The sequence below is a fragment of the Carica papaya genome, chromosome 6 (assembly GCF_054855325.1).
Source record: "Carica papaya isolate Zhongbai chromosome 6, ASM5485532v1, whole genome shotgun sequence".
Lineage (NCBI taxonomy): Eukaryota > Viridiplantae > Streptophyta > Magnoliopsida > Brassicales > Caricaceae > Carica > Carica papaya.
In genome coordinates, this window is record NC_142314.1 from 10,941,780 (window position 1) to 10,957,298 (window position 15,519).

A 15,519-nucleotide genomic window follows, 5' to 3' on the forward strand; every position below is an offset into this window, starting at 1 on the left:
ACAGGATGTATAAGCCAACCTAGACGTGGTACATGGCAAACCCAAGAAAGAAATTTGTATTCAAGAGATTCTGGTAGTCTGAGACTTTCTAGATATGTTTTCGGATGAACTATTTGGACTGCTAGTGGACAGAGAAGTCGAATTCACCATAGACCTTCAGTCAGGCACCCAGCCTATTTTAGTTGCTCCTTACCGTATAAGCTGCGTTGAGATGGAGGAATTGAGGAAACAGATCATGGAATTGCAGGACAATGGATTCATCCGACATAGTGTGTCCCCTTGGGGTGCCGGAGTCACATTTGCAAGAAAGGGAGATGGGACGTTGAGGTTATGTGTTAATTACAGAGGTCTGAACAAGGTCACAATCAATAACAAATATCCCCTCCCCAGGATCGATAATCTCTTTGATCAGTTGTAGGATGCCCAGGTCTTCTCCAAGATAGACCTGCGTTCAGGTTACCACCAGGTAAAAATCAGGACAAAAGATATTCTCAAAACAGCTTTTTGAACCAGGTACAGACACTATGAGTTCTTGATCATGCCATTTGAACTAACCAACGCTCCAGCCATCTTCATGGACTTAATGAACGAAGTTTTCAGACAATTTCTAGATTAGTTTGTCATTGTGTTCATCGATGATATCTTGGTCTATTCAAAGAACAAAGAGGAACACGCTCACCATCTGACTCAGGTTTTGCAGGTTCTTAGGGAGAAGAAACTGTATGCAAAGTTAAGTAAGTGTGGGTTCTAGCTTGAGCAGACTACCTTCCTATGACACATCATATCAAAAGATAGAGTATCAATGAACTTCGAAAAAGTTAAAGTAGTGCTCAGATGAGAAAAATTGACATTGGTTAAGGAGATCCGTAACTTTTTGGGGATGACAGGGTATTACCGCAGGTTTATGGAAGAGTTTTATAGTCTAGTTGCTCCTCTGACTCGGTTCACAAAGAAGAATGTCAAGTTTGAGTGGAACGAGAACTGTGACAGAAGTTTTTCAAAACTAAAGAAACAGCTGACATATATTGGCTTTATTATTAATAAATGTATTTGTTTAATTAAGTACTCAATTAGTTATTTTGATTTTCTACTAACATTCATTTATGTGTCGGTGAGTAACGTGATATTTTTACTGGGCTAGTATAGCTCGTTCCTTATTTAACCATTTCAGATCAAGAGGAATAGGATCCAGAGCCCGATTCACAAGAAGACTGCTAGTAGGATACCAGTTTTATTTATTTTCTGTTTATTTCCTTATTTTTTTGTATTTCCTTCAAAATGTTAATTCCCGTAGCACTCTTTGAGACTTTAAGTTTATGTGTAAGGAATGTAAACTTTAACTATTTATTTCATTTTCGCACTTAAGTTATAATTTATTTCTTTGAACATTCTGGGGTCGTTACATATATATATATCATAAACGAATTACCTCAATTAATGTATTCTTAATTATAATAAAAGATTATATTTATTTATTTTTTGAATAAAAGCCAATAGCATTACTTAAAGCGGGAGAGATACTTGAGTGGACGAAAGCAAACTCTCTCGTGCATTTATCATAGAACAAGAACAAGTCTCTCTTGCAATTTATTAGGCCAAGCCATTACAAAGTCGATGGATCCAATTGATCAAAACATTTGATTGCATCGCTAATAAGTCTCGATAATCTTCAATAATGAAGGCAAATTTAGAATTATCAGCTGACCTACTTGTTAAGGCGTTCCTTATCGTTTGAGCATCCATTTTCAGTATACTCAGTCCCTGTACGTTGGCCACAATGTGTTGGAGTGCTAGTCTGTAACTTAATAACTCAACAAGGAAAAAATAGTGACATTCTGAGATGCTCTCTACCAGGATAACCATTATCTTTGCAAAGGAGTTCCTGAATACTGCCCCGATACCATAACCAACACCACAACGGGATAATGCTCCATCAATGTTGCACTTCCAGTAACCCAATTTTGGAGTATTCCATACCTGAATGTTCTCGGCCCTTTATTCAGGATAGAGGTGTTTTCTCTGTCAGATTTCCCTTACTTGTCTCCGTCCCCTTAGAAATTTCTTCATTAGAAAGATAAAAGTGTGATTTGTAAAGAGCTTGCTAGTTTAAATAAACTCATTCATTTCTAACAATAACCTCCACATGCAACACATGACTTCTACAAACTCTTTTTGAGAAATAATTCGGTAGGTTTGTTCTAACTACCCGACAAGGCTCTCTGACTGGTCAGGTGGGATCGAAAAACCAAAAAGGCCCCAACACTGTCTAGCTTTATGGTACAATGTGTGGTAGTTTCTTCCTCCCCACAACTTATACAGTTGGTGCTTCACACAATTGTCTTCTCACATAAGCGGGTCCGTGTTGGAAGTGTGTTATTAAAGAACCTCCATATAAGTTCTTAACTTTTGGCAAAGTTTCAGCTTTCCATATGAACTTCCAAAGGTTAAACAAATTCGGTCTCTGCATAGCATGGAACCCTCGCATGTGTTAGTATGCACCGTGTAATTGTCATCCCCAGAATAAGCCCAAATACATTTATCTTTCATACTCTACAGGCCAAGGGGAATACTTAACACAAGCTCTACTTCATCGTCTACCAACAGACCCTTCACCAAAGCAAGATCCCAGCCCTTCCCCCCCTATTCAATATATCCTCCATAATCATATCCTCAAGAACCTCAACACACTGGCTTCGAACATAAAAATGAGACTTTCTAATGAGCCATGGATCACGCTAGACTTTAACAGACTTGCCATTTCCAATGACCCAATGCAGCCCACTCCTCAATAAGTCCTTCCTCATAAACAAACTACGCCAGGTATAACTAGGATTTGCCCCCAGACTTGTTGTTAACAGATCCCTCGATGGGAATAACTTGGCTTTAAGGGTTTTAGTAATTAAGGAGTTTGGATTGGAAAATATCCTCTAACATTGTTTATCTAGCATGGTAAGATTAAATTCCTTAAGGTTGCAGAATCCCATTCCTCATTCCTTGCTTCTGTATAGAAGATCCCAAGATTGACAGTGAAGTGTTCTGTTCCCATCATTCTTCTTACCCCACCAAAAATTATTCATCATCCTTTGGAATTCATCACATAGGCTCACTGAGATAAAAAATATACTCATACAAAAGGTTGGAAGGGCTTGAGCTACTGATTTAATTAGGACCTCCTTACCTGCCTTAGATAGGAACTTATGATTCCAGGTCCTCAACCTCTTAGCTAACATGTCTTTCAGAAAAGCAAATATACGTATCTTGTTGTGGCCAACTAGTGATGGTAACCTAAGATAATAGCCATGGTCAATGCTATTGTCAATCCTTATAATATTGTTCAGAGCAGATGTCAAATCTATAGGAGAATAGCTACTAAAAAAAGTACCCGACTTCTAAAAGTTAGTAGCCTAACCCAAGGCAATCTCATATAGATGGAGGATATGTTTCACTTGATGGCATTTTCCTTCATTTGCTCTGAAAAAGAAAAAGAAGTCGTCAACGAACAGTAAATGTGAAATGCTAGGACCATGTGGTGAAACTCTAATCCCATGAATCAGACCATGTTCTTCAACTCGTCGAAATAGAGACGAAACATCCTCAGCACAAAGAATGAATAGATAAGTTGATAAGGGATCACCCTGTTGTAAACCTCTTTAGGGATGGATCGAGTCTAACTCCTGTCTATTGAATCTCATAAAATAATCCATCGTTGTCACATAATTCATTATCAAGGCCACCCGTTTATTGTCAAACCCGAACATATGCAGTATGCCCTCAAGGAACTCCCACCTAACCCGGTCGTAAGCCTTGTTTATATCAATCTTTAAGGCTATTTTCGACCTTCTCCTTCTCCCTGCGGTTTTCATATAATGAATGATTTCAAAAGTAAGTAAAACATTATCTGATATAAGCCTCATCGGAACAAAAATTGATTATGTTTTGACAATAAGGTTCAGAAGAATAGCCCGCAGTTGATTTTTCAAGACTTTCGCATATATCTCGTAAACCACATTACAGAATGAAATATGCCTCATATTTTTTACAGTCTTTGGGTTATCCTTCTTCAAAATAAGTATGATGGTCGTATCATTGATCTGGTCGACAATGACACTATGTTCGAACCATCTTTGATAGCTTTCAATTACTGTTGGGTCAACAATATGCCAAAATTTCTAATAAAAGTCGGGATTCATACTGTTTGGACCTAGAGATTTGTAAAGATGCATCTGGAATGTTGCACTTGAATCTCATCAGCACTCAAGGGACTTACTAGCAACTTGTTCATTTCATTGAATACTCTTTTTATGACACAACTCAAGATCTCTTGACATTCTCGATTCATGGAAGTAAACAAATCCCTAAAGTATTGTAAAATATGGTTATGAAGTACGCCCTCTTCCCAACTCCAGTCCCCATCCGAATCCCGCAAGGCTGATATGTGATTACGTCATTTACAGAGGGAGGCTTATATGTGGAAATACCGAGAGTTACGATTCTCGTGCTTCAACCAAAATTTCTTCACCCTCTATCGCTAAAAAACATCTTCGTGCTTGAGTAACAGGATGAAATCCTGGTTTACCTTTGCCAACTCTGGAGACTCAGCCCACCTGCCTTTATGGCATTTGCTGATAATCTGGTTATAAAATAGCCTCTTTCATTCTTTAAAGTCACTCATCAAAGAACGCCTCCATCCATCAAGTGCCTTCCCACACTCAACAATACGCATATTGATATCACCAGACCTGCTCACACCCAACTATTTTAAACCACCTCCTCAACATCCGGATTCAACAACCAGGCATTTTTAAACCAAAAGTGTTTATTTTTGTGGGTACTTGTTAAAATAAGGCATGATCTGGGTATGGTCTAATATCGGGGCATAAAGGTTCTCCAACCACGTATGCGGATATTGGGAAGTCCATTCCTTATTTATAACATAGCGGTCGAGCCTTTCACGAATGCAATTTTTCGCCAGCCCCCTAGACCATATAAAGCCATATCCGATAAGTGGGAAATCAAATAGACCAGTCACCTCAAGCAATTCCTTGAAATGCTTCATCACTGTGTTCAACGAGATCGTACCCCTTTCCTTGTCTGAAGGTTATCGTATGTCATTAAAATCACCAATCACAACCCACAGAGCTTGTCTGTGTCTTAATAAATTCCTTAGAATTTGTCTTGTTCCGCTCCTCCTATTCCGAATAGGATTTCCATAGTACCCAGTGAAGAACTACCCACCATCTATAACCCTTCCACTTTCATGTCCACGTGGTGCCCTAAATAGGATAATATAGAGATATTTCATGTTGAAGCCCAAAACACAGCTAATCCACTCCCTCTACTAGATCTTTCCACTCCAAATACATTATTATACTTAATCTTATGACTAATCTTGTGCAGTTTGAATTTATCTATAAGTGTTTCAATAAGAAAGATGATGTCCGACTTATATTCTCTAGCGAGCTCGAGCTAACACTACTCGGAGGTTGCCAAGCCCCCAACAATTCCAACTGATGGTTTTCATGGCTTTCGGAGAGCCTACAAAGTAAGCCTCGTCGATCTCTCAGACAATTACCGATATTAGGGGAGTTCTACTTCATCTCGCACTCCGAGGGTCCCTGCTTTATCAACATGAGATGCCAAGTGCCTTTGTTGTTTGTTCCCTTCATCATGGGACATACACTCCTCTTCAAAGAGAGAAACTTGATTTTTGTCCTCATGAAGGCCTAATGCCTCATTACTAATCCGACCTATCTCAGTGTCCTGGTCCATGACATCAGTTCCTGCCTTTGTCAATGTTTGACTTTGGTGCAAACATGATTCTATGAAGATTGTTACATTAAGTGCATGCTTAAAAGCTTTATCAGTTTCCGTAATTGCATCCAAGCTTGAGATTTTTGGCACCAAACTTATGATTATAGTCTCCTTCTTATCCCTCAACCATCTGCTTGCCGCTAGTTGATTCTGGCAGGGATTAGCCCTAAGAGCTTTATCCCACCCGAGCTTGATCTCCTCTTTGCCAAGATGGATTAACAATTTGCAGAAATGCTCTGTGTGCACCAAACTGCCACATAAGTAGCAGAAGATCGGGAATCGTTTATACCTGAACGTGGCATATGTGACCTCTCTATTCCTTAGGTTTAACCTTTTATGTTTGAATAAAGTTTTGTGGACATCCACATCCACCCTTATACGTATAACTCATGTATAGTTTGAGCATGTTTGTTTCGTATCATAATCCAAGAATCTCCCAAAAAAATCATCGAACTATTTTGTCGTTGTCACCGATATGCACCTAGTGGGTAATGAGTGGATTTACACCCAAAATTAGCAGGTGTCCAGGGGCACCACTATGGAATTCTCGTTCTCATATAATCTGTGGACAATGAGCAGGTGATTATTAAAGATCCAAGGCCCTCTGTTTATGACCGTTTGTAAATGCACATCGTAGAAATAGAACAAGCAGCGACCGGACCCCAGATATGTTATGCTTACACCCCCAATCAGCCACCAAATATCGGCCAACATATTTTTCATGTGGTCAAATTTCACGATTGCTTCTGTTAAAAAACGACCCACTAGACATATCAAATGATTCTTGGTTTTCTTGGACTACTTATGAGATATTCCAACCTCCCTCTTCCACATCCGTGATGGAGAACGCAACAAATTGTGACTCAGTTTCCGTGGTGGTTCCTATGATGGTTTAATGCTTAAGTGACAAAAGAATATATTTATTAACTTTACAATTTGTACGTATTATATTGATTAAATATGGCACGTTTTTTATTGTATCATTTATATATATGCATATGGACATATATATATATGTAAAGATAGCAAAACAAAAAGAATAAAATATCTAAATTTTTATCTAAATAAACATACATAGATCTTTTAACTTATATATAATTTTGAGTAGATACTACTATTACATAGAATTTAAGTTAAAAAATAATAACAAATTTTTTTATTTATCTTTTAAGTGATTATAACCTTCAATATTAGCTTGTAAGATAAATTAAAGAAAAAAAAACCAAATCAAATAGTTCTAAATTATGTAAATCATGGTCTACAACATCTTTTCGCATCAATTTTCAATATGTTCAATGATAGGAAATTAATATGTTTGAATGCAATCCAATAAATGCAATATGCTTAATAATTCAATATCCAACAACTTATTCTCAAGGATTACTAACTTAAGACAACTCATATATACATACAATATTAGGACATAATTTGGGATGATTATATAAGAATATTATGGATAACTTTAAATGATATTCTTTTTGGATTAAAAAAAAAACGAAAAGAGCAAGTGAGCTCCTTAGGCAGGACCAATCTCCGTGAGGAACGAGTTAGTAGAAAAACACCCAAAATAGTTTCATGGGCGCCATAAGCCATAGTGTCAGTGTCGAAGTTTTCCTCTTTGCGGAAATAAGAAATCTAGATTTCCTAATTGAGATGGAGTAGTTGCTGGATCTCCCTCTCAACAAAATTACTCGACTAGGAACCCATGGTAAGGTATAAAAGATGTGGCAAAGGTGCAATGAGTCAATTTTGATTATTAATCTTGTAAAATTATTAATAATAGCCAACTAGAGGTCCTTTGAGGGCATTAAAGGTTTCATTGGTGTTCAATCTATTGTCTCCAAAGTTGGTTGTAAAACTTAAATCCAATTGTCATAATGGCCATCAATCAAACTACTCCTAGTAGCTCTAGTGGAGAGTTATTTCTTATACCCATCCATATTATATTTGACCCATCCTTCCAAAAAGGCTTTCCAACCAACATAGGGGTATCTATTCATATCCTTAGGGTGAAAGAAAAGGTTTAGTTGAGTATGGGTGTCTAGGAACTCCATGCAACACGAATGATATCATCAGTGCTTAGTGGGGTATCGCCTCCAACATTAGTATGAACGAAATTGTTCCTCATTTTCTAGATAAGTCAAGGTGTTGTGGGAAAAATGATCTTCCAACTAGCAACGCCACAGATATTGACATTGATGCTTAGATTTTAGTTGATCAACTTGTCAAAATGAAAAGATAACAATTTACCAATAAATTTATCATCAATCAAGGAAGAATACACCTCTTTTTCAAAGTGAATCCTTGAGTATGTGCGCAGTGGTCGTATCATTCTCCTCAAAACAAGCACATTAGGCCTTCATAGCGATGTGGTATCTATAGTATTCCACATTAATCAAGAGCATTTTAAGAGGTCACAAGCCACATAAAGTTTTGTACTCGGTCGAGCACTAGGAGTTTCCATATGCTCTTCCAAGTTTGATCGAACTTGTTTTTACTACCTGCTGAGAGTAAATCACAGGTCAATTTAATGGAAAACTGCTTGTCAGATGAGTAAGTTCAAATACGAGTATCAATGGTCATGTCAATATCATTAATAGTGATATGAGAGATTTAGAGACATAAAATACATCGAGATGAGATCCTAGAATTTGTTCTAACACCATTATCCATATGAAGAAATATGTAATGCAACAGTACAAGTAGAGTGCTCAGAGGAGCGATGACAATTAAGTACCCATTTGGCAAGATATAAGAGAAACATGTAGCAAAAGAAAATTTAATAACTAATATTTACAAACCAGAATGTGAGAAATGGGATTTCAAATATAGCAAAAAAAAAGTGAATCTAAAGAGAAATCAAAATTTGGATAAATCCATGGTTTGCTTCACAACTGTTTCCACTGGGGCAGAATAAAACCAAATAAGAAATGTCCCTCACTGTAAAAACCACAATTAACCGTTCATCATAAAAGGCATATGATAATAAAATCATCTTTGAACTTGTCAATCAAGTAATTATAGACCATTTTCAAGATCATTATTCCAATTCACGACTTAAATTCATTTGATTATAAGATTTTTCTGAGTCTTTGTTCAACTGACCATGACTTGATATTACTGAAAACAAAATTAAATTCTTAATAAAATTAATGTACACATATATAAATCAATTAATTTATTTAAATTCGATCAAGATATAAATTTGATATTTCAATTATAGTCCATATCAAATATCATTTTAGGAAAATTTTCAATCAACAAGTTTTCTATAAAAAAAATTCAAAAATTCAAATTTTGTTTCATAAGTAAGGAGAATTTTAATTACCAAATTTCTCTTCAAATTCCTCAACTCCTTTTATGTTCTTCATTATGGTATATATCAGAAAGGGATAATTGGAGATTGATTAATAGAATTAAAACAAAATCCCATTTGGATTATTCATCCATATTCAAACATATTCATACCTCTCAAAAATATCACAAAGTCATCAATCCCAATCTGAAAGGAAAATAAGATATTCAGAGGAACTACAAATGAGGAGGTTTACCCACTGGAATTATTGGATTTCACCCAACAAGGTTCCTTTTTTCTACTCAACTCTTCTCCTTGTCAATTTCACTAGTACTCTCTTCCCCCTCTTTTCTCCTCTTTGGCTCTTTCTGCTCTTTCTAAAAACCCCTCTCTTCTGCTCAAAAATCCATTCTCTCTCTGCTAAAATCTGTTGTTGATTAGCCTCACGCTTCCTCCTTTTTATAGCCGAGGTTCTCAGCTTCATCACCATTCTTCATCTTTGATCCATAGTCCACCTTTCTTTGTATTGCTCCTCATCTTGTCGCGCAGTCATCAGCGTTTCTTCTTCGAGTCTCCAATGCCGCACCTCTCGATCTGCTACCCTGTTTCTTTATCTGCCAAGCCTAGATCTGCGCGCCATGCTTCCCATTCATCATCATCCAATAGTTCACACCTCACCTGTCCTCTGCAAAGAGACGGTAAAAAAACGTTACAAGATTAATTTAAATTTTAAACAAAACCAAAACATGGACTTATAGAAGATTAAAATATTTATCATCATTTTGGATACATCTGATTATATATTATTGTTGTATATATGTACCAATATTAAGTTAGTTATCTTGATTAACTAATTTGTTAGATCGTTAGTCTTGTTATTACTTTGTTATTTCTGTTAATTTGTTGTTTAAGCATTTTACTATTCTAGCCCTCTGCTTCCATTATAAAAGGAGCAGTAGCTGTAAACAAAATATAATAAGAAATATAAAATTCTTTTCACAATCTATCTTTAGTTTTGTAATATGGTATAGAGCGATACCTTTCCACTGCCTTCATCAACAGTAATAATTGCTGAAAATGGCTCGTGGTTCAGGCCAAAATAACACAAATCAATTCCAGCCGCTTGCCTCCTCCTCTGCTCAGGCATCGTCTAACACAGCGGCTGTGACAAACGATGCTCATAGCCCATATTTTCTCCACAATAGAGACCATCCGGGGCTCATCCTTGTTTCCCACATTCTCACAGGCCTAAACTATAATACCTGGAGTCGAGCAATGACTATGGCTCTTAATGCAAAGAACAAGCTTGGTTTTGTTGACGGCACAATACTCCAGCCGAATGCATCTAACATGTTGGCTGGTATATGGTCTCGTTGCAATAGTATGGTAGCTTCGTGGATCCTAAACACTATCTCAAAGGACATTGCATATAGTCTTCTTTATCTGGATACTGCGTAAGTGACCTAGTCTGATTTGCGAGAGCGATTTCAACAGAGCAATGAACCTCACATTTTTCAAATCAAACAACAGTTGCAAAATCTTGTACAAGGGTCTCTCAACATCAATAATTATTACACGAAGGTGAAGATCCTCTGGGATGAACTAAAAAATTATCAACCAATTCCAGTATGTAATTATGGTGGCATGAAGACATGGATAGAATATCAACAGCAAGAGCAGATTATGCAGTTTCTTATGGTGTTGAATGAATCCTTCACAGGCGTAAGGGGACAGATCTTAATGTTAGACCCCCTTCCCTCCATCTCAAAAGTATACAATCTTGTTGCTCAAGAGGAACGACAACGCACCATCAGCAGTGAAGACCAAACAAAGCCAATGACGTTTGCAACTGCTCTTGCCTCTATAGTCGCGGTCGCCCAAAGAAGATCTAGAAGCAGACCTGTTTGCTCCCACTGTAGGTTGACTGGTCATGTAGTGGACCGATGCTACAAATTACACGGGTTTCCCCCAGGCCTTAAGCCCAAGTCCAAAGCCCAGTCTGGACCACAGCAGAATGACGCACGACCTAAGCCCACTTATGACTCTCAGCCTTCTTCACGAAGGGTAGGGCACATTGCAACTTCTGCCTCCCCTTCGACAGCTTCAGCTGCAACTTCTTCCAATTCCCTCAATGCCGACCAAATCCAAGAATTGATCGCTCATCTTAGTGCCCAGCTTCGTCCGTCCATTGCTGACTCGCCAACAGCCGAATCTGTCTCCCTTGACGAGCCATATATCTCCCATGTTGCTGGTAAGTTACCTTTACCAACCTTCATTTCCTTCTCGGATAAATCACCTTCGCTGAGTACATGGATAATAGACACTGGTGCTACGCATCACACCTGTTGTAATTTCTCTTTTTTAACAGAGCTTAAACATATTAATCCTATTGAAATTACCCTACATAACGGAAACATTGTGATAGTCAACCAAGTAGGCACTGTTGTGCTTACCGAACTACTCACTCTACATCATGTCTTATTCGTTCTTGCCTTCAAATTTAATCTCCTGAGAGTTAGCATGATCACTTCGAGTCATCACTGTTCTATTAATTAATTATCTAATTCATGTGTTATTCAGGACCTTACACAGGACTTGATGATTGGGAAGGGTAGAAGACAAGGTAATCTCTATTTTCTGGACTTCGGTACTTCTTGTAATTAATCTTTTATTTCCAGCAGTATAATATCTAGATAGAACTTTTGGCATGCTAGACTAGGTCATCCATCTAATATAAAAATACAGTTTCTCAATAAAGAACCTCATGTTATTTTGGATTCTAATTTGCAATCACATTGTAAAGTATGTCATTTGGCCAAACAGAAAAGATTACCATTTATTTCACAAAATAATATGTCCAAACATCCTTTTGATTTAATACACACAGACATATGGGGAGCCTTCTCTATTGCAACTCCCGAAGGACACAAATATTTCCTTACCATTGTTGATGATTATTCAAGAGCCACTTGGGTATATTTGCTTCATACTAAATCTGAAGTCCTTTCCATTTCCCCTAAATTTTATGTTTTTATATCAACCCAATACAAGGTCCTAATTAAGTCCGTAAGATCTGATAACGCACATGAATTAGATTTTAGAAATTTCTTTCAATCTAAAGGGATCATGTCTTTTCATTCTTGCATTGAAACTCCACAACAAAATTCTATTGTGGAGCGGAAACACCAACATATATTGAATGTAGCTCGAGCATTACTTTTTCAATCTCATGTCTCTATTACATATTGGGGAGACTGCGTGTTAACTGCAGTCTACCTCATTAATAGAACTCATTCTGCCTTGTTGTCAAACCATCCTATAGTCATCTTCGGGTTTTTGGTTGCCTATGTTATAGCTCCACACTTGTTGCTCATCGAAATAAATTCTCCCCTCGTGCTCGAGCCTGCGTTTTTCTTGGCTATCCTTTTGTATACAAAGGATACAAATTGTTGGATTTAGAAACAAACAAAATTCACATTTCTAGGAATGTCATTTTCTATGAGTCCATCTTTCCTTTCTTTACTAAAGTAAACAACACACATCATCTTCCTCATATCTTTGATGATCGTGTTCTTCCTATTTTCCTCTCATCCCCTGATTCCACCCCACTTACTTCCAACACACGGAAACAGTCCAACAACCTATCTAACTCTAGACCTTCTTGGACCAAGAAAACTCCACCCTTCTTGGCTGACTATCACTGTTATTCTGCATGTACCACTAGCACCTCACATCCCATATCTTCCCACCTTCAATACAACAAACTACAGCCCCATTACCAAAACTATGTTTCTACCATTTCTTCCCAACAAGAACCAACCACTCTTTCTAAAGCACTTGCCTCTTCGGTTTGGCGGCAAGTAATGCAGACAGAACTGGACGCTTTGAAAAGCAACAAGACTTGGACCATTGTTTCTCTTCCAGAAGGAAAAAGACCTGTTGATTGTAAATGGGTTTTCAAGATCACATATAAAGCTGATGGCACCCTAGAGCGACACAAAGCTCGACTTGTTGCTAAGGGATTCACGCAACAACATGGAATTGATTTTATAGACACTTTTTCCCTAGTTGCCAAGCTGGTCACTGTAAAAATCTTACTCTCTCTTGCTGCTATTTTTGGGTGGAATCTGATTCAGTTAATGTAGCACCCGGAAAGGAGCAAAAAAAAAAAAAAAAAAAAGGGGGGGGGGGGGGGGCCACGTCAGCAGTCCCGGCCAACCGGGGCCTGCCACGTGGCAAGACCACGTCACTCCGAAAGGAGCCACGTTGGCGATCCGCGTGGGTGCGATCCGACGGCCCAGATCAATCGCGCGATCGGACGGCCCAGATTCAATCGCACGGACGGCCCAGATTCAATCAAAAACGAACGGCCCAGATTAAAACGAAATGAACGGCTGTGATCAAAAGGCAAGGGGTTATAAATAGAACCCCCACACCAGACCACAAACCCTAGCCGCCCGCCGCTCTCCGGAGAAGACGAACCAGAGGCCGACCGCCGCCGCACCGGGGAAATTTCCGACCGCCGATCGAGGTAAATTTCATACCCCCGACTCGTTTTTCTCCGCTGATTCCTCCTATGGCCAAATTGAGGCCGAAATCCCGGCCAAATGGCTGGAATACGCGGCCGAAACCCAGCGGCGCCGCCGCGCCCCTCTCAGTTTTTTGCCTCCGACGAGGTCCTTCCCGGCCTCCGTTCGATGCAATTTTTATATCACCGTGATCACCATTCTTTTCTCTACAGGTTGACCGAAGCCGAATCACCAAAACACGAACCTCGCCGGAGAGCCGCCGTACCCGAGAGCGCCGCCGCCGGTAAGCTCCGCTTTTCCGTGATTTTTGGCCCCCCGAGGGCCCTAGGGTTGTTTTCTAACAAGGACCAATGCGAGTGTGGCCGAATTCGGCCGAAAACGGCCAAAAACAGCCAACCCGAGGCGACTCGCCGCCGCCAGCGGCGGCGCCGTCGCCGGAGCACGACGGAGCCGCCGTGCCGGAGTTGCGATTTGGTCCGAAAGGGGCCCTGGGCCTAATTTGGATTTTTTTGGAACACGTGCAGGTACTGTTAGTGTGTTTCAGTTCCCCGGGAAAAATTCAGGGAAAATTAGGGACGGCCTGCAGGCGCACTGTGAATCGTATTCGGATCCCGAAAATAAGTAAGGACCCCTCACCCTATTTCCTATCACGGTATTAAAGTTCAAAATGATAAAACGGTATTTCTTGAATTAACGCATGTGTGAAATTGCTTAAGGTTGCTAATGGAGCCCGAGTCTAGTGTGATTGATGATTTACTGTTATTTGGCCTGTTTTACAGCTTTAAATGCATTATGGGGTTTGATGTGTTCATTTTATAGTTTCGAATGCATATATTACTGTTTTATTAATTATGGGTTGAATGACTGAAGAACTGATACTGTATGTTGTCTGTTCGGCATGAATTACGATTTGCTTGTTTAAATGTGAATTGATGATGCTTATTGAGGAAAAGGGAAATGAAACATTGTGTAGACTGATAATTGTATGATGGGGTCAGCCTGACTAGATATCTTGGGAGATGGTGGACGGACCGGGTCCGTAGGGAACCCTACCGGGATTGTGGTATCACATGCCGGACGGGGTATGGAGATCTTATGGTTTTGGCGCCCATACCGGACGGGGTATGGGGACGGTCCGTTTCACCCTCATACCGGACGGGGTATTGAGGTTTATGGTTTTGGCGCCCATACCGGACGGGGTATGGGGACGGCCTTGGAAACTGATTATGAATGTTAAAGGTTAACGGGTAGCGGGACCCCTAGGGACCCCCATGGATACTAGTAGGCTGGTAAATGAGAAAATGATATGTTGTATAATGATTGAATTACAAAAAGGCGTGATAAGTGCTATGTTTTACAGCTTATATTATTCCATGATTGTGATAATGTTATTATTTTTCTTATATTGTTTTCATAAATTCCACCGAGGTAAGTGGATGGTAAAGGTTTTCATGTTAATAAACGAGTTTATTGTAAATTATGCTCCATTGGCCTTTTTGTGTTTTTCTACCTACCTTTACTTCCGTGACGGTGAGATATCGTGATGTTCTTACTGGGCTAGTGTAGCTCACTCCTTATTTAACCATTTCAGATCAGGAAGACATGGTTCCCGAGCCCGTTCCGCAGGAGGACGACGAAGGGGATGCCTAGAGACTCTGTAGTCATACTCATAGTTTTATTTTCGAGTTTCTCTCTTAGTTAGTTCAATCTTTTATATTTTAAGTACGTTTTTGGTTTTTCGTGTAAGGGATGTTAACTGAAATTTTGATCTCGCTTCCGCATTTGATATATTTAAATACTCATTTCATTTTAATATTTCCGGGGACCTTACAGTTAAATATGACCAATGCCTTTTTACACAGAGATCTCAAAGAGGAAGTTTAC

The 15,519-nt window shown here is 39.0% G+C and overlaps 1 protein-coding gene across 1 annotated transcript; it reads left to right on the forward strand.

Annotated features, from left to right (window-relative positions):
- Positions 1-10,183: 10,183 nt before the first annotated feature.
- LOC148253305 (uncharacterized) lies at positions 10,184-13,251 on the forward strand. Its single transcript, XM_088223321.1, is given in 3 exon segments — positions 10,184-11,539; positions 11,687-11,729; positions 12,635-13,251. Coding segments are annotated over 3 exon segments (2,016 nt in total).
- Positions 13,252-15,519: the final 2,268 nt, after the last annotated feature.